The sequence below is a fragment of the Mandrillus leucophaeus genome, unplaced genomic scaffold (genome assembly GCF_000951045.1).
Source record: "Mandrillus leucophaeus isolate KB7577 unplaced genomic scaffold, Mleu.le_1.0 Scaffold408, whole genome shotgun sequence".
Taxonomy (NCBI): domain Eukaryota; kingdom Metazoa; phylum Chordata; class Mammalia; order Primates; family Cercopithecidae; genus Mandrillus; species Mandrillus leucophaeus.
Window position 1 is genome coordinate 1,337,959 of NW_012104343.1, and position 27,051 is coordinate 1,365,009.

General features: G+C 38.5%; 1 protein-coding gene across 9 annotated transcripts in view; it reads left to right on the plus strand.

Moving 5' to 3' along the window:
* ANKS1B (ankyrin repeat and sterile alpha motif domain containing 1B) overlaps window positions 1–27,051 on the plus strand; it is a 1,315,261-nt gene that overhangs the window by 864,107 nt on the left and 424,103 nt on the right. For 4 of the 9 annotated variants that reach the window (XM_011992234.1, XM_011992231.1, XM_011992232.1 and 1 more), the window contains exon 1: window positions 5,345–6,045. In XM_011992234.1, coding sequence (XP_011847624.1) covers window positions 5,842–6,045 — 204 coding nt within the window. In that variant the 5' untranslated portion in view covers window positions 5,345–5,841. Of the gene's footprint in view, window positions 1–5,243; window positions 6,046–27,051 lie in introns of those variants that run through there. The other 5 variants (XM_011992230.1, XM_011992227.1, XM_011992229.1 and 2 more) reach the window with 3 other exon arrangements.

Genomic DNA, 27,051 nt, shown 5'->3' on the forward strand with positions numbered 1-27,051 from the left:
AAAACCTAGAAAACACCATTCTGGACATTGGGCTTGGGGAAGAATTTATGACTAAATCCTCAAAAGCAATTGCAACAAAAACAAAAATTGATAAGTGGGACCTAACTAAATTAAAGAGCTTCTGTACAGCAAAAGAAACTATCAACAGAATAAAAAGACAGCCTACAGAATGTACAGAATGGGAGAAAATATTTACAAACTATGCTTCCAACAAATATCTAATATCCAGAATCTATAAGGAACTTAATTTAACAAATAAAAATAAATAACCACATTAAAAATGGGCAAAAGACATGAACAGACCCTTCTCAAAAGAAGACATACAAGTGGCCAAAAAACATACGAAACAGTGCTCAGTGTCACTGATCATCAGAGAAGTGCAAATCAAAGACACAATAAGATACCATTTCTCACCAGTCAGAATGGCTATTACTAAGAGACATAATAGCTGCTGGCGAGGCTGCAGAAAAAAGGGATGCTTATGCACTGTTGGTGGGAATGTCATGTAGTTCAGCCTCTGTGGAAAGCAGTTTGGAGATTTCCCAAAGAACTTAAAACAAACTACCATTTGACCCAGCAGTCCCATTACTGGGTCTATATCCAAAAGAAAATAAATCTTTCTGCCAAAAAGATATCTATGCTAATATGTTCATCGCAGTACTATTCACAATAACAAAGACATGGCATCAACCAGGGTACTTATCAATGGTGGACTGGATAAAGAAAACATGGTACATGTATTCCATTGAATACTGTGCTTCCATTTAAAAAGAAAAAAAAAATATATCCTTTTCAGCAACATAGATGCAGCTGGAGACCATTATTCTAAGGAAATAAATGCAGGAACAGAAAACCAAATGCTGTGTGTTCTCACTTATAAGTGGGAGCTAAATATTGGGTATTCATGGACCTGAAGAAGACATCAATAGAAACTGGGGACTACTGGAGTAGGGAAGGATGGAGGGGGACAAGGTAAGAAAAACTATTAGCTACTATGCTCAGTATCTGGGTGACAGGATCATTCATGCCCCAAACCTTAACATCGCATAATATACCCAGGTGGCAAACCTGAACATGTACTCCTAAACACAAAATAAAAACTAAAAACAAACAAATAAGTCAACCTCTTGGGGGAAAGCTTTAGAGCTTTCTGTTCTTATAAACTGACTGTCCCTTTAAGCAAAATCTTTGAGCCGATCTTCCACACAAGGGGCAGGAATGATAGCCTCTGGTCTTCTTAGTTTACCTTTCTGGGCATGGAACCTCTATCCTATATGTAAGCAGTCGAGGGCAGTCAAGATCCCAATATTTTTGGCCTGACCCAGCTGGGATGAACTTTCCACTCTATGAATGGGGTCTGGGTGGAAGAAGGGAGCCCCTGACCTCTCAGGCACACTTACCAGGAATTGAACCTCTACAACTTAGATTTAGAGGAAATTGGAAATGCTGGCCTGCCCCTTTTAATGAGATCCCGTGCCTCTTGGTTGGGATTTGAGGAGAAGGGAAGCCCTTTCTCTTGGACACTTTCAACCAAAGTGGAGCATCTATGGAGATGAGTTGCAGGGGAAGGAGGGGCCAGAGGAAGTCATGGCTCAAGTGCTACAGAATCTCAGAATCTCTGTTCTTACCAAGTTTTAGTGTCTGTTTTTGGAATAAACATTTTTACATTATATGCTCTTAGGACACTTTGCAAAGACTTTGATGATTGGTTTTTGTTGGCATTGTTTTCGGTTTTTGTTTGTGTAGGCTTTTTTTATTGTTTGTTTATAATTTTCAACAGTTAGGTTTTTTGACTGGGGCTTGGACCTGTGGAGCTCCTCACACTGCCATTATGGGAGTAAAACCCCTAGAATTATTATTTTTTAAAAGACTGTGACAAAGAAAATTCCTGTTTTCACCACATACTCTGAGCTTCAGTTTCCTTATGGTAAATGGGGATAATAATTCACACCACACTGCCTAGGACATGGTAGCCTGGAATAATGGTCAGTTTCTTCTTTCCTTCCTCTTGCCTCACTTTTGGAATTAAAGACATTCTAGTTGAATAAAGGTTCCTGCCTAATTAGTGTGTTGTTATGCTTTAAGAATTTTAAAACTCCATAAAAGTATTTTAGGTAAAGCGAGTAATATATTTAAACACTATTACAGAGTGATCTTCAGACCTGAACCAAGATTCTTTTAGAGATTTGACTCATGAGAAAAATACTTTAACAAAACCACAAACAAACAACATGACTCAGGGTCTTTTTTTTTCCCGTTCTTCCTTCTGTTTTATATCTCCGTCTACCCCATCCTCTCCCAGCTCATCCTCCATGTATTATAACATTTTGTCAACATGTAAAAATTATTGAATAAAAATTGAAGGATTGAATAGCTAAAAGAATAAAATTCAGGCAGTCTATATAAACTTTGTAAAGCAGTTCATAACCACCATTTTCTCTGATTTGTGTTCTTATATAGCAGTCTGAACCTTGAAATAACCCCCACCACAAATATACTCTCTTTTGTAATATATAATTTTATTTATTTTTATTGATCTAAGGGGTACAAGTACAGATTTGTTACATGGATATATCCATAGTGGTGAGGTCTGGGCTTTTAGTGTACCCACCACCAAAATAGTGTACACTGTACCCATTATGTAATCTCACATCCCTCACCCTTCTCCCACTCTCCCCCTTTCTGAGTCTGCAGTGTCTATTAGTCCACTCTCTATGTCTGTGCACACACACATTCTTTCTCTCCTCTCCCTCTTTACCTCTCTCTATATTAAGAAGTGAGAATCTCAAGAAAGCCATTTCCAATATCATTTATTCGTTTAGTTACTCAGGCATTTATTTAATAAAGTTTATTTAATAAGTAGGATGTGTATGGTGCTCTGCCAGGTACTTGGCCCCTGGTTTGCATTTTAAGAGATGAAACAGATTTGAAAAGCTGGCCAATCAGCATGTGCCTTACCAAGCCAAAATGTTATCGTCATGTTTACTCAATTTCTATGTAGTATACTTAACTATTTATAATTTAAAATGACCAGGAGGAGCACTGTGGCTGTGATCCTAGGAGAAGCTATAATTGAGACTTTCCTTTTTTTCTCCCTTGTAACAGCTTTAGAGCTGGCCAGGGACAAATAGCATCTTGTTTTTAGCTTCTCCTACAGGTAATGTTGAGCAGCTAGAATCTATTAAGATTGATTCATAGACTACTACAAACTTTTTGATCTTATTAAAAAATCCAGGACCAATCAGCAACAAAATATAATCAAGTACGATGCAGTCCACTCAGGGCTGCTTATTCAAAAAGAGGATGAGGATGATGAGCTAAAAGACCTGAAAAAATCTGTTTAAAAAACAAGTTATCTTCTTCTAAATAAATAATGTAGAGACTTGGGATAAAGTTAAAACTGTTTTTAAATTTGAAAATAGAAGAATTTTTTGTACTTTGGATTGTGAAATTACATTATTTTGTTTAGCAGGTATGTACTGAATCTTTACTATGTGCAATATTAGCAAAGCATATTGCCTGCTTTCAAGAAGTAAGTCGGACACAAACAACTAAAATTGAAGGCAGAAAATACCTGTTACAATAGAGGGCCTAAAAATGCCATTTAAGACAGAGAAGAAAGAGATTTATTCCTGATAGAAGATTAGAAGAGGTTTCATAATGGAAATAGCATCTGATTCAAAGCCAACAAATGGACAGAAATGTGGGGACATAATAAAGCCAACCAAAGTGCATTATGGGGTGGCTTTAGAGACTGGCAAGTAATCCTGACTGGCTAGAGCAGTGGAAAAGGGGAAATAAAGTTAGATGAACTGCAGTCGATCATGAAGACCCCAAAATGTCATCAGAGGAGCTGGGAGTTGATTTTGAAGACAACAGAAAACCACAGAAGGGTTTTGAAACAGGGAGTAGTAATCAAAACTGTGTCTTGAAGGGATTATTCTGATACCATGCATAAAATTAATTTTTTTCAATATCAGAGGTAGAAAGACCAATATAGAAGTCGTTGTTCCGCTAGGCTAGGTGTGCCTGAACTACGAGGACAAAATCAACGTAGGCGGCAGTTCTGTAAACGTAAAACAGGAAACAGCATCAAGGGAATGGATCACACTGGGAAGAGGGGTGATAGAACCTGGGGACTGATTTCAGTAGTGAAAGAGAAGTAGAAGATGTTTTAAGGTTTAATGTCTGTGTGCTAGGAAAGTTGACAATGCCTTTAAAAAGAGAAAGGAAACAGAGAAAGATGAGGTTTGAGGAAAAAAGAAAAGTGATGTTTCATTTATTCAATAAATTTGTATTAGGCACTTGCTATGTGCCAGGCGGCTGCTCTCGGGGGATGAGAGAGTTGTCTTTAAATTTTAAAGCTCTTTATGTGGAAGAGGCACCGTTCTCAATCTGTGCTTCTCCAAAGGCAGAGCTGGAGCAGTGAGTAGAAGCAAGGTAGGAAGTGAAATATCTTTCTAATAAATTGAGGCTTCGTGAGAAGTAGTAAGAGCTCTGTTACAGGCAGTATTCAAGTAGAAGTTGGAAGATATTCTTCTAGGAACATTTTAGCTAGGGATGCCTCCGTTAGGAAAAGGGTTAGACTAACCTTTCTGCAACTTCTCTCCCAATCTTAAGAGTCTATTTCTTCTGATGATCTAGTCCTGTGGGTTCTATTCTTAATCCCTGGTTTCTCCCAATTGTTAAATAAATTACCAAGTCTATCTGCCATTCAGTAAAACTCACACATTTACATCTGTTATTCTTGAATTATTTTGGGTTAAGGCTCATCTTTATTAAAAAACAATTATACCCTGTTAATGTTTCCTTTATAGCTAATTTAGAATGGTAACCCTGGTAGATTGGGTTATAAATATCAAAGGGGAAAAAGGATTTCTTGTGCCTAATAATACTTTTGTTTGGAAGAAACCATGCAAACAAGAAATAAATTATCTTGACTTCAAGATTGCGATGCAGTTTCTGTATTTTACAGTATTTCAAAAAAGAAAAAATATATATATATCTCGGATAGGCTTATTTTGCTATAGCATGGTAAAGAAACAGAATAATTATTCTGCAAACACTGCAAAGCTTCAGATCAGAAACATTTATCTGTGCTGCATTTTAAAAAGAAGAAGAAAAGACAGGAAAGAAAGGAAAAGGAAAAAGGGAACCTGTCGTGAGCTCTGTCATAAGCTATAGTTCAAGCTTCGCGTTTCCTGGTGTCTTTTGAAACGTAAAATTCCACAACAAATAGCTCTGTAACGTATAACCAGTATGAAGATTCAATTCAGATTTAAGCACTTTGGTTTGCTTTTGAATCTTGCTATTTTCTGCATTTGTTTTGACTGCTCTCATCATTCAAGATTGACGCTTGGATGGGTGTGTAGGAGGAAGCAGCAGCAGCAGGCTTACAGCTTGCAGACAAAAAAAATCTGCCTTATCTGATGGCTATTATTGAAAATGCGAGGTGTAGCCTGGGCTGGGTAATGAAGGGGAGCGAGCGAGGGGGAGCAAGGAGCATGGAGCTGCATACTGATGAGTGTAGGAGTACTTGATAAAAAAGAATTCTGGCTGCCGGCCGTGCATTGCTCATTGTGGAGTACTCCAACAATCACATAGAACGCAGACCAGCCCAAGCTGACAGCTTGATATGCCTTCTTCTGCTGCCTGGTTTTGGGGGCTGTATGACGTACTGGTCGGTAGTAAAGATTAATATGTAAGAAATGTGGAGCTAGGATCAAGTCATACTCCACAGCCTGCCTGACAAACTATGTTTTACTTCTGACTTTGCTGTCTCGCTGAGAACATTAATCTGTCAAGCTGGCGGGCTCCTTTGATAGCAACTTTCCCAGGGGCATGATGTGGCAATGCCACCTCTCAGCCCAGGACTACCGCTATTACCCCGTGGACGGCTACTCCCTGCTTAAACGCTTCCCTCTTCATCCTCTTACAGGACCCAGATGCCCTGTCCAAACAGTGGGACAATGGTTGGAAAGCATTGGGCTACCTCAGTACGAGAACCACCTGATGGCTAATGGATTTGACAATGTGCAGTTTATGGTAAGACGCTCTCTGTGTCCACGGAGCTGCCTTTTGTCTGTCTTTGCTTCTTATGTGTCTTACATGGCTCAGAGGCAGCCTGATTTGCACCAAAATCGGTCAGATTTGTGTATGTAACTGCATTGGAAAATTGGATGCCCTCAGGACTGAACTTACTGTGTACATATAGACTCTTGCTAAAAAATGAGATCTGTATGTATCTATATACATATATGTTATATGAATGAACTGGTGAGAGTGCTATTTATAGGCAGTGAAAGAAGATTAATACTGATATTCTCCCTGTCATTCTTTGTATGATTTTTTAATAAATTTGTAATCTTAGAATACTTGGATTATATCACTCTTCAGCTAATTCTTGATTATTATATTATTTCACTTGAGCATCAGCATTTAGTGGTTAATGAGACAATTTGCTGTGTTTATGGTGTGAAGATCATTTCTTTTCCTGATAATTGTTCAATAAGCAGTTTAAATCATGTGGACAACCTTCAGTTCATTAGCAAATTGCTTCAGATGGTCATTTTTGGAGAGCGTTTACTTCCACATGCTGATTGAAGAACGATGAAGTGTTGTTTATTACTTTAGGCGGAAAATAAACACTTTGGTTATTTAGCTGTCAATATTTAGAGAGAGAGGTTGGTGGACTAAGTATAGTCATGTACTTCTGAATTCTGCTCTACATGCAGTCGAAACCTGGCATGTGCTAAGTTTCCACCGTTTTGCGTATAGGTGAGGAAGGAGGATGGGGAACTGTGCAAACCAACAATTCAGCTTTCTAATCATTCCCATACCTCCCCTGGTGCTCATCAGTTCCCCTTGTTAAGCTACGTCACAGCTCTATTACCTTTCCTTTATTTTAAGTACCCATCACACATATCACTCCCTAAATTTAGAGAGACCTACATAACACAGGCATGTAGAACACAAATGACTTGTGGAAATAAGTAATAGCCCTGCCTAAATAAAATAATAGGGCTGACACCTGCAGCTTACTAGTACCAGAAATGATAACACAATAGTGAAAGCTGGTTAGATTTTTTAATTTCTGTGTTAGATTACTTTTCTCTGAGGTTGACTTGAGTATTATAGATTTGAAGATTATTAACATTATTCGACTTCTGCTTCTTCTCCAAAAGTATGTATGTGCAAGAGTTTTTAAAAATAAAAGACATAAATGTAGTAAGATATATGAGCTCTAAGTAACTATATGCACAGAATGCTTTATGAGTGATTTGTTGGTTTTTTTTATACTGAGATATGCAGCTACTGTTATTTTTCTTGTGTTTATCAAGTACTATCACTGGTTATATAGACAAGATATTTGGGTATTGAAATGGAAAAAAGTGAAAGTTCTTCAATTGCTATGAAAGTCTTAGAACACTGAGCAGATTTAGGACAGACTTAGGACACTAAACAGACGGCATTAAGAATTAGAGGAACTATCAAAGAGAATTGAAGTCTTTTTATTATTATTTATGTTTACTGTACATTTCAATATCTTAATTATTTCTCCCTACGTCTACTTGAAATAAGGGTTTCTCATTCCCACCCTTCAAATCCTTGTCCAAATTTATTCTGGTCCCATGAGAAGTTAGGTCTTTGGATTTCCTGGATCATTTGACCACGCTGAAAGACTTTAATTCAGCTTATTTTTCCTCCGAATGTTAAACACTTATGAGCAAATATAATACCTTTTTGAAAGCCTCGAACTTAAAGGTTAATCAAACAGGTTTCAAATAAGCATTCAAAGAGAGATTGTAAAAATTATTCATGAATGAATCATGTATAAGCACTTCAAAATTTATATGGAAGGCAAAATCCTGGGTATATGTGATGTAACCAAGGGCTAATCATAGATTATATTCTTTACTTGTTTAATTCAAAGTATTTGGTATAATTTTCTAGAAAATAAGAAAATATTATTAATTTAGATGGACCAATCAAATACTTTCTTCATGAGACAGAATTATCTTTTAAAAAAACTTTGAATTGCCATTTAGAGGAGTTAATTAATTATGAAAATGAAGCAAATCATGAAGTGGTATAATCAATTAGTGCTTTACATGCTGTTATACACCATTTATTTGCTACTAGTATCATAAGCGATTAATTTCTACCTTTATAAAAATTATTTATTGATCTACATAATCTAATTTATGTAATTGCAAACTTAGTTAAATACATGAATATGATTGGCTTGCTGTAAGAAACATATTTCTTTAATGTGGTGAAAAATCTGTTAGACTTACTTAGTTTCCACTCAGTATCATATTCTAGCTTTTGTTTTTCTTGAAGCACATTCTGACCTGCATTTATTCCTCCGGTTGCCTAAGCAACAAGCACCACACTCCTATTAACTATGATGTAGTGCAGGTCTTATTAGCGTTTTTGAACAAGACAGTAGAAAGCAAAAGGATATAATTAATGTTGGTTGAAACATCATAGTGCATCCATGCATAGATGTACTTTATTTAGGAAATATTTTCAGAAGTTAATTTTTTATTCAATCAAGAATCCATTAATGAATGCGAATTTAAAATGTCCATATAAGTAACTTAAAGTATTTATTGAAAGCTTTAAAAATTATTTGCTAAATCTGTCTAAATACATCCTCTCACACATTAATGCAATGCATGGATGATTTATCTCCATGGCTATGATTATCTTTAATAAGGACTATTTTCACCAATGTCTAGATATGGTTAGAAAAGAAAGACCCCAGTTGTTTTTTGTTTTTTGGTATTTGTTTTTTTTTTTTAGAGGGAGTCTCACTTTGTTACCCAGACTGGAGTGCAGTGGTGTGATCTCAGCTCCCTGCAGCCTCCATCTTTCCAATTCAAGTAATTCTCCTGCCTCAGCCTCCCATGTAGCTGAGATTACAGGTGTGCACCACCAAACCAAGCTAATTTTATAATTTTAGTAGAGACAGGGTTTCACCATGTCGACCAGACTGGTCTAGAACTCCTGATCTCAAATGATCCACCTGCCTCGGCCTCCCAAAGTGCTGGGATTACAGGCGTGAGCCACCACACCTGGCCCCCAATTGTTCTTAAATGTTTGTTGATTATTGCTCCTCTTTCAGGCTGATATTTATCCTTGATTTTACTGATGTGTGATTTTTTTTCCCTGTATCTTAAAGACAAAATTTCAAACTTTTCCTTTATGTATTTCATTTTGGTTTTCATTTTGGTTTGTAGAATAGTTATGCACACAGTTTAGATCTTTCTGTGTCCTTAAAAATGTAAAATAAATAGAAATTTGTACAATCAATGAATAGTTTCAAAAGTACATTGGGTCACCTAAGACTTTAGGAGAGTTACATCTATGTTAAATCCAAAAGCCACTTGACAACAGAATTTTTTGTCTGAAAATCTGCCCAGATCCCACCTTACCTGTTCATCCCCTCAGAAGTCAAATATCACCACCTCCCTCATGCTTGGCAAAGCCTACCTGATACTCACTAACCTCTGGGGATGCTGCCATGCCCTCTGACATTTCACTCACTTCCCCTGAGTTTGCAACATGGAGAATGTGTCTAAGTTTCAACATTTTTTTTCACCAAGGAGTTTAGGTATGAAGTGATTACTATACAAAACGTGCATGCTTATTTATTTCCTTGTTATATTTGTCTCTACCATCATATTTATTTTTGAAAGTCTAATGACTGCTTCCTAAATTTTAAGCCCCAAAGAATCTATTCTTATCTTAATAATTTTGCTCATCTGTATTCTCTACCCACTCCTCCTGGACAGACATTTCATTTCCTTCCCTGGTGTCTTTTATCCTCAAAGGTATAACTCAATTCCTGCCTGGTTTAGGTAGCTTTCTTTAATGGCTGCAGTACAGAACAGCCTCTTTTCTTCTGAACTCACGCAGTGGTTACATTTGACATGAAAAAAAATACATTTGGCATGCCATTATTCTCTCTCTAGAATTAGGAGTTAAGTTTTCACTTGTATGTATCTTGTCTCCCCAATTAGACTGGAAGCTTCTCAAGTCCAAGTTCTGTGTATTCAGTTTCCTTGCTTTCCTCACAAGTCCCGGCATAATGCCGTGTGCATAGAAATCAGCCTGTAAAAACCGAAAACACAACAGATTGTTGTAGGTGGACCTCCAGTCTCATTTTTAAACTGGAAGCCTTATTTTGCCAATGGGAACATGGACCATTAGTACCCTTCACTCATTCATGCAAAAAACACTCCTCAGACATCATTTATGTGCCAGAGACAGTGTTAAGCACTAGGGATGTAACAGTGAATAAGACATGATCCTTACCCTCAAGGAGAGTACAGTATTTCCCTTAGACCTATATTATTTACATGCATATCACACATACACACATTTCTTCATGCACACATGGGTGCACACACAGTACACCAAAGGGATCTTGCCCCTCATTCTTCACATAATCACCATCACTCAACATATGTATTTACTAACAGTTGGTTTGTCAGCAAAAAATTACAGTAGATAATAGAAGAGGTAAAATCTAACATAGCTTGAAGTAAAGGAAGATGAATATACTGATGATATCAAAACACTGGCAGTGTTATGGTAGATTCATAGTCTGAAGACTGTATTAAGAAGTTTATATTACTTGGAGGAGGGCTGATCCATAACCTCACCATGATAACTAGCTGACAGTTATATTTGTAAACTCTAATCAAAATGGGGAAGAATGAAATTATTACCAACTCATTTTCTAAAGCACCTCCTGTGTTTCCAACAATTGCCAACTAGATTGACTTGGAATGCTTTGACCCTTATTAAAATGTTCAAAATGCAGCCTTTACAGAATAAGAAATAACAATAATACTGATGGCCCTACATGAATTGGCATTTTTGTACACTTGGGTGGATAGTATTCATAAAGGACTTGCTGAAGGTTAAAGTGAGTAGTGCCTATTAGACACTGAAGTGGAACCATAGAGCTCTTGGAGTCATCCATTTGAACAAAACATTTGTGCACGATAGAGCTCATACATATTTAATTAAAACATTTTTTCCCATTGCTGTGGTGCATTTTACACGTTAATGTACTTACATCTCTTTTCCACTTTTACATAACTTTTCTATAATGAAAACATCATTTGCAGTTGGCCTGAAAAAGTGACCTTTTAAGTATCTTATTAGCATATTGTGATCCAAATAAGAAGTTAAACTTGTGAAGTAGAAAAATTAATTGTCCTTAAAGGGTGAGACTAGTCACCAGCCCACCCCCCCACCCCCGTGATAATTTCTTGTTCCAATATTGGTTAGGAAAATGTTGTGAACTTACTGAGATTTAAAGATACAAGAGAAAAATACCTGCCAAATTTCCTATACCTTCTTATTTCTCAGAGTCTAGGCTCAGAGTTGAGTGGGTGGCCTTATGTTGAAAGTACAGCTATAGTTTTCTAAAATAATTTAGGCCAATAGTTACAAACCCACTTTTGAAAGGAAAAAAAAAAAAACATAACCTTTTCAACTGCCAGAATTTAAAAATCTGTTGGTATCTAAAAGTCAAAGCCAAGAGGGAGTTATTCTTTATCTGGACAACAGCTTAATTACAAATATAATAGGCACAGCCTATAGTGGTGTGAGATAGAACCAAAGTAAGACTTCTCATTTCCACTATCTTGTTTCTCTATGATTCAGTTTACTCATCTGTAAAATCAATCTAATGAGGGGTCTAGAAGAAATGTTCTTTTCAATTGTTATTTAATATTTTGAGCTCTTTAAAGAGACAAGTACAATATTGGTGCTGGCAGAGCTACTAATTGTTCTTGTATATCCCATTAGCCTTGCACGAATACTGATTGCTTGTGCAGCAGAAAGTCAGAAATGAGGGCATGTGCAGGGATGACCATCTAGGAAGAATGGATTTCTGAAAAAGAAAAAAAAATTAGCCATGATTCAAATCTTGTGTTAAAAATGAGCCTTTTCCTCCTTCTGGAAGTTACTCTGATTAAATTTTTAAGCACTAAAATATGCTGCCCCATTTTCTAATAATGCAGTATATAACTCCCATTACTAACTAATGCTCACATGAATAGGCCTTTAATTTAGTCATGCAGCATATTTGCATAATTTGATCTCCAGTATTACTTCAAATGACCAGATATTTGAGATGAGAAATTTTCCTCATGAATCAGAAAAGTTACCAAAGCTGCTGAATTACAGCCTAATTTTAAGAAATCCAGCCACAGTCATATTTCTATTCTTCTTTAAAAAGATATATCTCTCAAACAAGTGTTCAGTGGCAGTGACCTCCATTTTCTCACTTCCAACCACTTCTCAACCCTATAATCCAGCTTGTTTCTCAACTTTTCTGCTGAAATTGCTCTCTTTTAAGTCAGCTCTGATCTGCTTCTTACCAGTTCCCTGCCCCCTGCTTGTTTTTCCACTTTTCTTCTCTTAGCTCTCTTTACAATATCTGATTTTCACTATCCACTCCTTCTTATTTACTCTCTGTTTGTGTTCCATGACATTAGACTCCCCTTTGCAATCACCTCTGTTGTTCTACTTCTCCTCATGCCTCCAAACAAGGGTGGTGCTCTACGTCTTTCCATTCCTCAGGGAGATCCCTGGTTCTCATAGATCCATATCTGTTCCCCATGTTTCACCTCTTTCTACCTGGTTCCCAGCGCTGTCCAGCTACTCAATAGACATTTCCAGATGCAAAGAGCATTTAGCACAGACCTGGCATAGAATAAATGTCCAGTAAATGTTAACTATCCTACAGCCAGAGTGATCTTTCTAGAGCACACACTTGCTTTAGCACTACTCTGCTTAAAATCCTTCAAAGGTTCTCAGTTACCTATGGGAGAGATTATAGGGCATTGCTAAAATCCTTAATATGACTTTCATATTTAGGATCCTTAATGACCTGGCCCAACCTTATTTCCAGCCTTATCTTTCACCGCTTCCTCTTTTGCAATAGAGAACTGCATATTTTTCTTTCATTGCCTGGCTTTGCACATGCTACTGTCTCTGCCAAGAATCATCTTCCTTTCCCTCTTAACTCCGTTTTATCCTTTAGCTCTAAGCGTACTTGTCACTTTTTTTAGCTCTCAGTTCTTTTCTCAACCTCCAAGTATGGGTTAGGAACTCTCCTTCTATCGTACCCTTTTGAAAAACTTATCTTACAGGGGTACATTACCTCTTTACTTGTCCATCTATCCCCACCACTTCTGCCATATATAAACACTAGAACAGGGGCCAGCAAACTTTTTCTGTAAAGGGCCAGATGGTAAATATTTTAGGCTTTGCAAGCCACATGGTCTCTATTGCAACTACACAGCTCAGCTATTGTAGCATGAAAGCAGCCATAGCCAAGTACATAGATGAATGGGCGTGGGCATGTTCCAATAAAACTTTATTTACAAAAACAGGCAGATCTGGTCAATGGGTCATAACTTGCTGACCCTACTCTCAATTTTGAGTTCCTTATGAGTTAGATATATGCTTTTATCCCCTGTATCTCCAGGCACAGCCCATAGTTTACACACATAGACACAGGAAATGTTTAATGAGAGGAAGAAGAAAGCAGATACCGAGGGAGGATAGAAGGAAAAGAAAGAAGGCAGGAGAAAGAGAGTGAGGAGATCAGGCAGGTGGCTACATGAAGGGTTTCTGAAGGCCTGTTTAGTTTAAAGAGAACCCAGCCAATAGCTGAGGCTGTTCAGAGCACAGTCCAGCCTTCAGGAGTCTGACGAGAGCTAGGGAGGGTGTTTTTGCTTTCACCAAGCCGACTGGGGTATATTTTCAGCAAGGGAATTGCACAGGCACAGGAACTAGAAAAACACAGCTGCAAAGGAAGCCTGTTGTTCCCTATGTTTGGAATTCCTTTTTCTTCCTTCTTCACCTAATTGTGTTATCATTGTTCATGAATCAGCTTAAGCATCACTTCCTCCAGGAAGTATTCCCCAACACTATCCTGCCGTCTGGCTGGCGTAACTGTCCCTTCTCTGTGCACCCACGGTGCTCTGTTCTTAGCTCTATGCTAGTCCTTATTATATCGCATCACAGTTCTTTTATCTGTTCAGATGTCTGCTTTTCTGTCCCCCCAACAGAAAGTAAATTCCTTAAAGGCAGAGATTGGGTCTTGTTTATCTTTCTATTCCTAAAGCCTACCACAGAGCTTGGCATATCGTAGCTTCTTAATAAATATTGATCAAATGGAATTTTTAAGTTCTATGTAGTTTCATATAAATTATCCCATATAATTCTCACCAATACCATCAGTATTAGTATACTTACAATTAGAAATAAAGAGGATGAAACTCAACAAGGTTAGAAAAAATTGCCAGCAGAGCCTAGATTTCAAAACCAAACCTCTGTAACCTAAAAGTCCCTGCTCAATTCAGTAAAAGGACAGAACTTCACCATTTCTCCCTTCACTTATTGAGCAATTGTTTCTTGAGCCACTGTTATACCGCAGGCACTAAACAAGATACTAGCCCTGCCCTCAAAGCACTCCAAGTTTGTCATACTTCTGATCCTTTGAGGGACTTTATCTTACTTCTTATCTTCTCACTTGCTTGCTCTGCTTCTCAAGAGGATGTCTATTTTAACCAGACAAGAATGCTCACTGCCAAATAAATATATGCCTTCACTTTTGTTTACAATTTCCCTCCTACCGAACATAGCCTATGTCCTCCCAATTACCAATCACGGAAGACCTACCTCAAGGTCCTAGGCGCTCCCCTTGCTCCAGGGAGCCTTCCGCTACTGACCTGGAACTTGCTCACCTCTCCAGCCTTATCTTTCACTGCTCTTAAGCTCTGGCCATGTTGGATTACTTACAGTTCTACAACAGTGCTACACCTACTCAGACATCCATGTCTTTGCATATACTGCCTCATATAAACACTGTTTTCTGCCCAGAACACTTGCTTCTTGCACTCATTCTTGCACTCTTACTTGAAAAGTCTGGCTTAGGAGTCCCTGCTGAGGAGCCTTAAGCAAACCTTTGGTAATGCTCAACTGTCCTTCACTGTTCTCCCATGACACCCTGTGCATACTCCTCTTGGAGCAGGCTTATTACATGGAACTGAAGCATCTGCTTCTTTTCCAAACTCCTTCCCCTGAAACAAAGAACAGTGCCCTGTTCAGTGTTGTTTCCCAGTTACTAGCACACAGTAGGTCTTCATGTCAGTTTGCTATGTCTGCCATAACAAAGAACCACAAACTAGGTGGCTGAAACAAGAGAAATTTATTGTCTCACAGTTCTGGAGGCCAGAAGCCTGAGACCAAAGTGCCAGCAGGGTTGGTTCCTCTGAGGGCTATAAGGGAAGGAGCCGTTCTGGACCTATCTCCTTGGTCACCTTTTCCTTGTGTTTCAAATTATCTTCTTCTGTGCATGTCGAATATGCTCCAGTCATATTTGATTAGGGCCCACCCTAATTACCTCATTTTAACTTGATTACGTCTGTAAAGACCCTATCTCCAAATAAGGCCACATCCTACTATACCTACTAGGATGTGTATCTAGATCCACATATCTACTAGGGGTTAGAACTCCAACATACAAATTTGGGGTGACACAATTCAACTCATAACAGTTCTCAATAAATGTGTGTATATGTGTAACCTTTGTTTATTATCCCTCACATTGCTAAGCACAGTCCATAATGATCATTCAATAAATAGCTATTTAATTGAATTAAACTCAATCTACATGAGGTTTACATGAGCTTCCAGATGCCTGAAGGATGTCTTTCATCAATGATGAATGCGATCTTTCTAATAACTTTGAGTTTGTCATAGATGGGTAATCATATACAGATAACACTGCTATTTAATATGAGAACTGGCAACACCAGAACCAGTAACTTGTTACCTTTCTAGCCCTACACTCTTTCCATTTCATTTTGCAGCCTCTTCTGGTACCTAAATAAGTCACACTTACAAGAAATATTTATTTGGTTTCCATCCTTACCCTTGATAACTACTTGATAGAAGCACTCCAAGGAAATCGATGATTAGGCAAACAATGCTTTATAGAAAGAAAAAATATATAGCCAATTTAATAATGTAACTATTGTTTATCAAGAACTTGTTATATGATTATCACATACATTATCTTTACCCCCTCTCAAATATTACACAGTATGTAGTATTATTCCAGTTTTACAAGGGCAAAACTTAGTTATAGAAAGACTAAGTATATGGTCCAAAGCACTCAAGATTTAAACCCAGGTCAATTTGAGTCCATAGGGAAAAGTTTTCAATAAAAGATACTGGGGCAACATATCTGAGTGAGCTGAGAAAGATCTGAGCCCTGGACAAACAAAAATAGCATAAGCATTCCTTCATCTTAGGTGGATGATGATTTAGAGGAATAGCAACAAGAGAAGTGAGAGAGAAGAAAAAAATGGCCTCATGCAGTCTAGACTAAGGAAACCTTCTCACCATATACAGGGTTATAAAAATACAGATGAATTTCCAGGTCACGTTTGTTCTCAGACCATGAGACCTTCTGAGTGGCAGTCATTTCATTCATGCAGGAGACACTACATCAAACAGTAGCAGTGCTCATGGAAGATATGATCTGTCTTTCAGTTTAATTTTTTCTATGGTGTAATGAGCTGTCATAATAAAAGGCTATAGATTTTTATCCACAAGAGAACTCAGGCTACAAAGACACAGAAACAATACCTTACAGGTCATTGCATGCATCTCCCTGACTTCATTTCAGACAACCTAGGCTAGTCTGTGTGAATCAAGCACATCATAGGCATTGAGAACTATCCATTCATTTGAGAGTGTATGATCTAAAATAGCATTGAAGAACAAGAACCCTTGCAACTCTACTTACAAATTACAGAGGTGAGAAAAATAAAATGGATAATTAATATAGGCCTCTGAATATCAGGTCACTGATTTCTGCCCCTTGAGTCCACAGAATTAGATTCCACATTGTTATACTTTTACCTTCTTTTAGAAGGAGCAAAGATAATTAGAATTCATATTGAAAAATTATGGAACATCTTGAGTTTATAAGCTGATGTCTGGTCTGATGCCTGGCAAAGAGAATTAGGCTTGTCCTTCCCAAGTTTTGAGGGAGATCTTGAAATTTGAGGCCTAGAAACAAATACATCACAAGTTTATTTGACAGAAGTTATATTATACATTCTTTTTTCAGAAAGGTGTAATCCTATAGAGATAGAGCTGAACATTTGGCATTCATCAGGCCTGTATAACAATATGGCCCATCCAGTTATCTGTTAGCCTAGGACAAGTAAACAGGAATATTCAGGCTGGCAAACATTTACTCCAGAAATCCCTCACTCTTTCAAAAGGAAGCAAGCAAAAGATCATCCATAACAAATCAATCATTTAAGAACTGCTGAATAAATAGCAGTGAGGTTCTTGTTGCAGTGAGTGGGGTAAAGGGTGTGTTACATAGTTAAAAATGCAATCCACCGAATTCCTGGTAATGAATTAAAATATAGTGGAAAGAAGAACACTAAATCAAATTCTTATTGTACTTTATAGTTTTTTTTAACTCTTACACGTGTATTATCTCAATTATCCTGGAGGCAGAAGAAATAGATTCTATTTTTAGTTGTTGCATAATGCTGTGATATTAGGGAAGCCTTCTTCTGTACCCTCTCTGAGCAAACTCAGATATAACCTGATGTTTTTTTCAAAACCTTCCTCAATTCTTATTCTGCTCTAGACACTATCCACTTACTCTTCTTCTCTTCATAACCAAACCTCCCAAAAGAATGCCTACACTTGCTGGCTTGCTCTTCAGAAAAATGCAGTCAGGCCTTAATACCATCAGCCTCTGTCATCATCTTTAAATTATTTATAAATGGCAACCAATAAACTCTTAATTGCCAAAGACAATATACTCTTACTAGTTCCTATTTACCTGATCTTTCTCTGGCCTTTGATTCTGACCACTCTTTTTTTTTTTAATGACAACTCTTTTTGTCCTTGACTTCTAACCTTGTCTCTGTTATCTCCTCCTACCTTCTCAGTCTTCTTTGTAGCCCTCCCTGCTTCTGCCTGTACCCTCAGGCTTAGTCCTTGAGTCTCTTCTTTTCTCACTCTGCACTTTCATCTTAGGTTACTTCACCGAAACTCAACAAAAGCAAAGTTTTCTATCTCCTATATATTCTACTGACCCCTCAAATTCAAAGTGTTTAGAAGTGGAATAATCTTTCCCCCAAAAGCTTGCTCCATGGGAAAGTTATCAGTTGGGTAGAATGCTGATGAGAGATCAAATGAGATTCAACCCAAATGCCTATCAATGATAGACTGGAAAAAGAAAATGTGGTACATATACACCATAGAATACTACACAGCCATAAAAAGGTATAATAACATGTCCTCCACAGGGACATGGATTCAGCTGGAAGCTATTCTCCTCAGCAAACTAACGCAGGAACAGAAAACCAAACACTGCCCATTCTCACTTATAAATGAGAGCTGAATGATGAGAACATATGGACACAGTGTGGGGAACAACACACACTGGGGCCTATCAGGGGTGGGGGTTGGGGGAGGGAGAGCATCCGGAAGAATAGCTAAGGGATGCTGGGCTTAATACCTGGGTGATTGGTTGATCTGTGCAGCAAACCACCAAGACATACATTTACCTATGTAATAAACCTGCACATCCTATACATATACCCTGGAAATTAAAATAAAAGTTGAAGGTGAAAAAAAAAGGTGAAAAAAAAAGAAATGAGACTAGAGAAGTAACCACTGGATTTGGCAACACAGACGTCCCTGGAGAACTTAACAAGAGCACATTCTGTGAAATAAGAGCCATGGAAGCCATATTGCGTTGGATAGAAGATGTAGTAGATAACTGTCAAAAGAAGTTTTTCTGATAATGGTAGTACACAAATACACTAATAGCTAAAGGGTGACTTGGGGGGCAAAGGGAGGAATTTTTTAAAACAGGAGAGACTGGAGTCATGTTTGGCTACTGAAAGGAATGATCAGGTAGAAAAAGAGGTATTGATATTGGAAAAGAAAGAAGGATCAAAAGAATAAAGATGAGAGAGGTTGGGATCCAGAGCCAAGAGGCTCTGGAGAGTTGGTTGTTAATGGGGACATTCCTGTGACAACAGTAAGGAAGACAGAGAGAGTGGGTACCATCATGACTGGTATATGAGGCATTGAGAATATGTAGATATGTTTCTTCTGATGGTTTCTATTTTCTAGTGAATAATGCTGTAAGGATGTGGAAGAATGAGGATAGAGAAGATATTAAAAAGTTGTTTCAGAGAGTGGGAAGGAGAATTTCCTAGGAGAATGGAGTAGGATTACAGGGCCATGTTTAGGGCTCATTTGAGATTTGTAATCATTAGATTCAGCGTGGAAAAGACAATCATGCTCCAGAGGAATTAGAAAGAAAATTGCACTTTAAGGCACAGAATTGCTTCCATGGTCCAGCTTCTTTACCTACTTGGTGTGAGATCGTGGGCCAGTCCCTCAGCCTTCGTGAACATCTGTTTTCCATGTGCAAATTGAAACAGTATACCTAGTTCGCAAGGTTTTATTAAGAATTAGATTAAGGCCAGCTCTGTGCTTTCGGTAGGCAATGAATCATGATGGTGACAAGAGTGCCTGTTCCACTTACCTGGCAAACAATGTTAGAATTACTGATTAGCCAGTGAAACAGGGAAATCAGCACAGGGCTTCATTGTTCTTACTCTCATAATAGATTGGATACAAGGAAAAAGCTTACATGAATTATTCCAGGAATACTGAAATATCCATAAACCACCTAGCTCAGCGACCTTAAATCAAATAACTTTAAAGGATGTTGGAAAGTCTGTCACCTTAATTCACTCTTACTCACCACAGACTGATTAGTTGACTACATGGACACTCAAAGAACTGAGCCATTCAGGTGAAGTGGCCATAAAGAAGTGCAGGTTGTTGGCAGAGTACTGTGGGATTTCCATGCACTAGATTGCACTTAGCACTTTCCCTAGGAAACATACTCAAAGACGCCCGCTTATTACAAAATGTTCCCTTAACTATCAATGATAACATTGTGATGATTTTTATGAGACTATTTGAATCCTCAAGAGTCTAGTAGCTTTTTCCTTGAGGGTAACTAACCTAAACTTGCATTCAGACTGTGAAGTATATTAACAAATATGCCACAGCATTTTAAAATGTAAATCTATGTGTTTCAAATCTGCATCTTTTATCCTTTAACATGTGTTGACAGTCTAAAGTAGAAAGCAGATAAGTCTTGAAGGAGTTCTCAGGAAAATCCTTTTGAATGGATTCCCAGGAGGGTTATCCATTCATTCCTAAGGGAACACCTATTGAGCACCTATATACTCATCTAACCGTGCTAAATGTGGTAGAAACTACAAAGAGGCATAGTACAGCATCTGCTTAAAGATCCAACAGTCTACTCAGGGAGCTCAGACTAGCATACTTGACAGCAAATAGCAAATCACATTCAAATGTTAATAAAAGCCAACAATGTGTTTTCACAACATAAAATGTAACTATTGGAGAAATTAGTGTTAGAAATCTATGACTGGCTGGGCACAGTGGCTCACACCTGTAATCCCAGCACTTTGGAAGGCTGAATCGGGAGCATTGCCTGAGACCAGGAGTTGAAGACCAGTCTGAGCAACACAGTGAGACTCCTATCTCAAAAGAGAGAAAGAAAGAGAAAAAGAAAGAGAGAAAAAGAGAGAGAGAGGGAAAGAGAGAGAAAAAGGGAGAAAGAAAGGGAGAAAGAGAGAGAAAGAAGGAAAGAAAGGAAAGAGAGAAAGAAGGAAAGAAAGGAAAGAGAGAGAGAAGGGGAGAAAAGGAAAGAAGGAAGGAAGAGAAAGGAAAGAAGGGAAAGAAAGGGAAGAAAGGAAAGAAAGGAAGGAAGATTAGCTGGGCATGGTGGCCTATAGTCCCAACTGCTTGAGAGACTGAGGCGTAAGGATTGATTGAGCTCAAGAGTTCAAGGCTTCAGTGAACTATGATCACACCACTGCATTCTAGCCTGGGAAACTGAGTGAGACCCTGTTTCAGAAAAAATAGACAGAGACATGGTGAGGGAGGGACGGAGGGAGGGAGAGAGAGAGAAAGAGAGAGAAAGAAAAAGAAAAAAGAGAAATAAAAGAAAGAGAGAAAGGGAGAGAGAAAGAAAGAAAAAGCAAGTGATTATGATGGAGATGGAAGAGATGTCTATGAGTTGGAGCAATGGGGAAATCTCTAGAGGAACTGGGCTTGAGTGGATTTATGTAAGCAGTGAAGAATGGGGTGAAGGACATAACACTGAATGGAACAATGAACAAAGATGGTGAGATGTCAAAATGCATGTAGTGTTTGAAGAGCAAAAGAGCTACAGATCTAGTAACAACCCTAGGGGTCATGTATTGCCTCTCTGAGTGGAAGTGTTACCTATCTCCTGAAACTGTGCTTCAGACACTATCCATGCACCATATGGGAAGACAGCTTAATGACCCATCACTGTGCCCAGATGGGCTCACCCAGATGACAGCACACACGTGCACATCACACATACAGACAGCAAAGGCGGCTGAGCAAGGAAACAGCTGTCTGAGACTAATTAACCATCTATTCCAGATAATGCTGAAGCAAATGAAGTTACTTGTGTTACATTAGGTATTTCTCCAAGCAAGCCCATCTTCCTGAGGGCTAGTACACTTTCTGAAAACCAGTAGCAAATCTGTTTTCAGTAGTTTCATATCATCTGGAATATCCTCCTATCCTCCTATTCACCTGTTAGAGCTTCTACTTCTTAAAAGATATTCTGTGTTCTCAGTTGCAATAGCTAAAGCAGTCATCCTCGCTTTCACCTTGGAATAATGACCACTGCCAAGAACACCCATCAACCTTCTCATCAATAAAACTCAGTTTGTCTGAAATGTTCCAAGAATTCAAACAAAGAAACATTTGCTTAGTTTCCACTTTCATGTGCCAGATGTTACGCTAGGGCTTCTAAATACAAACATTGATCATAATAATGATGCTAATAATAATAATAATAAACACATTTGCTTACATTTCAGTCACCACTGTTCTAAGTGTTTTACATATATTAACAATTTTAATTATTTTCAAATGATATAAACTCTGTCCCTCCTCTCACAAAGCTCACAGCACTGTAACTGATTGGAACTAAAATGGAGTGACTCAGGCAAGGCTCCATAGAAGAGGTCAGGTTTACACTAGCTCTTGATAGATTAGAAAAATTTGCAGGCTGAAAGGGCTGAGTGAGAGGAACAGCTTTCAGGCAAGCGGAACAGCATATAATTAGCATGGAAGCCCAGAAAAATCATGGCACACAGGGGGTATTCAGTAGTTGAGCCCAGTTAGTGGACAGCAGAAGAAATGAAAAGAGGAAATTCATAACACCATTAAAAAATTGAAAACAGGAAATACATAAAACCAAGGAGGTTTTTACCAAACAGGGACCAGGTGATGCAAAAGTCCATTTTTATTCTGCTCCAACTGAGATCTCCACAGCCCTGTCTGTGTAACTGAGAATGGATAGGTTTGTTTATTTCTGTCTTTTGATGTGTGTGAATCTCTGCTTTCCTTCCCCTCCACACCCTCAGCCCTGTTTAGTTTGAAGTACTTTGAGGAAAGGACATTGCAGTTCTCCTCTCTCTTACCCGTGCAGTATCTCCCAGTGAGCAGTCAATGTCAGTTGACTGACTGGGTAATCATTGGCCCCAGGTTGTGGATGATTATCTGTGCTGCCTGACAAGGCCTAGCGTCCAGGGATGGTAATTACATTGGCATCAGTGGTGACTTCTGGTGTCGGAGATCCTGTTAGAAAGCATTTTATTGATACTAATTCAGAAGACAGTTCTGTAGCACAGAGAAAACAGTGTACTTTAGAAGCTGTAATCAGAGCTTCCCATTTCAATAGCAGTCTTTGGAACCGAAGCCTAGATGCTAAAAATTAAGGCTTCTCTGCTTCCTATTACCCTACAACCAAAACAGTGACAGCACTAAATAGCATCTTCTCTTGTGTCCTTGAGAGCACTCTTGGAAATGAGAATGAGGAAGGAGCTTAGCAAGAGAATGCCTGTGACTGCTTAGCTGTTTGATTGATAACCTCACCCTCTTCCAAAACAGGTGGTCTACATAGACACAGGAACAATGATACCAAGGACAATTTAAACAACTACACTGTAGCAAGGAGAGTAAAATTGACAGAAAGAAGCACACTTTAAAAAAATTGAAATAATATATAATTTTCAAGCATTGAAACAAATATATAAATAAAACTTTAGAACAAAACATTTCCTGCATTATTCTCCCTGTTCCCAGTCCCACTCTCCAAAAGTAAATACTTTCAACATTTCTGTGCTTAGTCCTTCTGGTTATCTCCATATAATATGCAAATGCCCTTAATTTGGGCTTTATCAACTTTAGATATTATTACTGACATCCTGATGTGAGAGATGAGGATTTTACATCATCAATACTATCATCTCTTCTCTCTCCTAATTCCTCTACCCACACTACAGTTGCAAACTGAATCTTACCTCACAAACTCAAGTGCTACAAAATATCATTTTGTGTGTGTGTGTTTCAAATCAACTTAGTTTTCACTCCATGGCAGAGCCAGCATGAAATTCCATTGCCATCTGGATTGGCTTCTCCTGTTGTCACCATAATACTAGAGACCCTACTGCTGCTAGGCACACAGGGAAATCTGTACTGTATGGTGGTCCCTGCTGAAGTCCTCAGCATCCAAGTTTGCATTGGGACCTTAAAGTGTTTCTCTGCTTCCATGCCAACTCGTGGGGTGTGGGAAGCCGTATCAAGGATGAAAACCCCATACCTGGATTCTGAGAGGCAGGGCACCCAGGATAATGATGGTTACACCCATTTGCGCAGTTACTAGGAACATTAGAGTTATCCTAGAACTTACCTTTTTTAATCTTGTTTAATCTTTAATCTTGCTTAATCTTTCCTGTCATCTCCGATTACTTTTCCTTCATCTTGCATTTCCTATCTTTACTTTATCCTTAAGATTTTCATAGTCTCCATCGTACTATCTGTTTTTCTGATCTACATTTTTCCTAGGACCCATTTCCTTAGTCTTCCTGTCCGAGGCTGGACTTGTTCTCTGAGACTGCCACACATTCATCATTTTGGGACTCTCTTCATTGCAGTCCTCCATTGAATCCACTGTTTCTTGGATGCTTTCCTCCCTGTGTCATTTTTCATATTGCCAGAGCACACACTCAAATAACTGTTTATAAAAGAAACAGCTGAGAAATACATGAGAGATTAATTTCTAACCCTTTGTGAATGTAAAACGGCCCATATTCTGCCCCTGTGGTTGATTAGTAGCATGGCTTAGTATGTCATTCAAGGCTGGATGTGTTCTTTTTTTTTTTTTTTTTTGAGTATGGAAGACAATGCTTCCTTGTCTCTCAGTGTTTGATGTGTTTGATGAGGAGTCTGACGTTGTTTCTTTTATCGGTGACCTTTCTCCCTCTCTGGAAGTTTCAGGATCTTCTCTTTATCCTCAGTGTCCTGATGTGTCACTAAGATGTGACTGAGTGGGTGTCTTTTTCATCCTGTTCCACACTTGTTAGGCACTTTAAATATAAAGGTACATTTTGGGAAATTCCCTTCTATTATTTCTTTGATCATTTCTATCTATCTCTTCGTTTCAGTTGCCTTTTTTGTGAAATCTTCCTAGCCAGGTGTTGGATTTCTTCCATCATTCCTCCGTGTCTTTTATCCTTGTGCCCACATTTACCACCTCTTTGTATTTTCATCTTACACTCTAGGAGATTGCTTTCGATGTTTAAATAGATTTTGTGAATTTTGGCAATATTTTCAATTTCTCAAGGCTCTTTTTCTCTATTCCTTTTTTGGCACCCTTTTCTTTTTCCTCTGATGTATTGTTTTGAACCTGTTAGAAACACCAGTTAGAGGTTAGTTGTTTTTATATTGAGATTATTGGAATTGTCTTTTGAGATAGTTTTTCTGCTGTGCATTATTTCCCATTTGATCTTTGTCAGTCGTGCTAAAAGCTATCCTCTAATGACTGTAGTTTGTGACTTTCTGTTCATATTTCAGGAAGAGGCAATGGAAAAACAAACTGGAAATTCTGTGCGCATTTGTTTTAAATTCCCAGGCTTCGTGTTGTGGTGAACAGAATGTCTCTATAATGATCAGGGTGCCCCAAACACCACTGTACTGGTTGCTCCAGCTTTCCCCACAAAGGCTTTTTAAAATGTATTTAGAGAGTAAGCCTTAATTCCTGAGAATGGAGGGTAAATGCCTGGGGTGTGTGTGTGTGTGTGTGTGTGTGTGTGTGTGAGAGAGAGAGAGAGAGAGAGAGAGAGAGAAAAAGAGAGAGACACAGAGAAACAGAGAGAGAGAGAGATTGGGGTGGGGGTATGTGTGTTACAGGCAGGTGGGCAGCTGTTCAATACAAAGACCTTTAAATTCATCCTCCTTTTCTACCCACTTCTCTATCTCCTCCTCCATCCCATCTCCATTCTCTCAGACTGAAACTTCCAAGGTTCTGATGGGCAACTTGGGCTCTTTTTTTGATTCAGGGCCCTCTGCAGACACACCAGCCCAAAGCTACCTCTGCCCCACTGTATCATCTTTCCACACTCTTTCTGACTTCTGGAAATTTATTGAAATCTCCCAGATCTATATAGCTTTTCTCCAGTTATCCTCATTATTGTGAGATCATGAATTCTTTTTCTAGCTTTTTTTACTGGGATCTAAGAGGAGAAAAAAAGATAAACCAATGGGCTCAGCACACATCTTGAAATAGAAGTACAGTAACATGTTCCTTCTTTATTCATTAGATGATACCAAGTGAGGAAAAAAAAAAAAGTTGTCTATAAAAAGCAGTAGTAATATCATCAAGCCACAGTTCCAGATATTTCTTCCCTAGAGGGTAGCACAGTGGGATGATTAAGAAGGTAGATTCTGCCTAGATTCAAATTCCAGCCCTGACACTTACGAGGTATAGCACCTTAAGAAAATTACTTAATGTCTCTGTGCTTCGGTTTCCACATGTGGAAACCGTCATGGTAACAACTGCATGCTAATCCCATCGGGTTGAGGTGAGATTTATATGATTCCATTTATGTAAGACACTTGGAACAACAAGTTCAGGCGCTAATTATTATCGTTGCTATTATTGTCCCTATTTCAGGACGAGGAGGCATGAAGTAGAGCCTCTGCAGTAACTTGACATCCTCTAAGATTGCAGAGAGACAGCCTGGAGTAAATGGGCTTTTGGGTGTCTCTAGTTGGGCCACATCTTCTTAGCTTTTCTTGCCTTGGACTTTGAAGGAAGTGATGACACAGACATTCAGTCAAAAAATATTCATGGACCGTTATAAACATGATTGTGGGTTTAGAACATAATTTCTGCAGCAACCCCTTTCACTAAAGAGAGAGAAAAGAAATGAGAAGTTATGATGCCAACAATATTGTGGCTGTAAAGGAAGGAGAATGAGTCAACACCACAGGCTTCTTGAAAAGCACAGACAGGGAGGTTATTTGAAAGGAAAGGATGGTTCTTCTTATTTTTTATGAAAGGGTTAACACTAAATATTGCCATGGCACTATGTACTTCGGGACATATTCACATGATGCTAACTGGGTGTGCTGGCTCACGCCTGTAATCCCAGTACTTTGGGAGGCCGAGGCAGGTGGATCACCTGAGGTCAGGAGTTTAAGACCAGCCTGACCAACATGGTGAAACCCTGTCTCTACTAAAAATATAAAAATTTAGCTGGGTGTGGTGGCATGTTCCTGTAATCCCAGCTACTTGGGAGGCTGAGGCAGAAGAATTGCTTGAACCTGGGAGGCAGAAGTTGCAGTGAGCAGAGATCGCACCACTGTACTCCAGCCTGGGAGACAGAGCAATATTCTGTCTCAAAAAGAAAAAAGAAAGAAAGAAGGAAAGAGAAAGGGAAAGGGAAGAAAGAGGGAAGGAATGAAGGAAGAAAGGAAGGAAGGAAGGAGAGAGAGAGGGGAAGGAAGGAAAGTAAGGAAAGAAGGAAGGAAGGA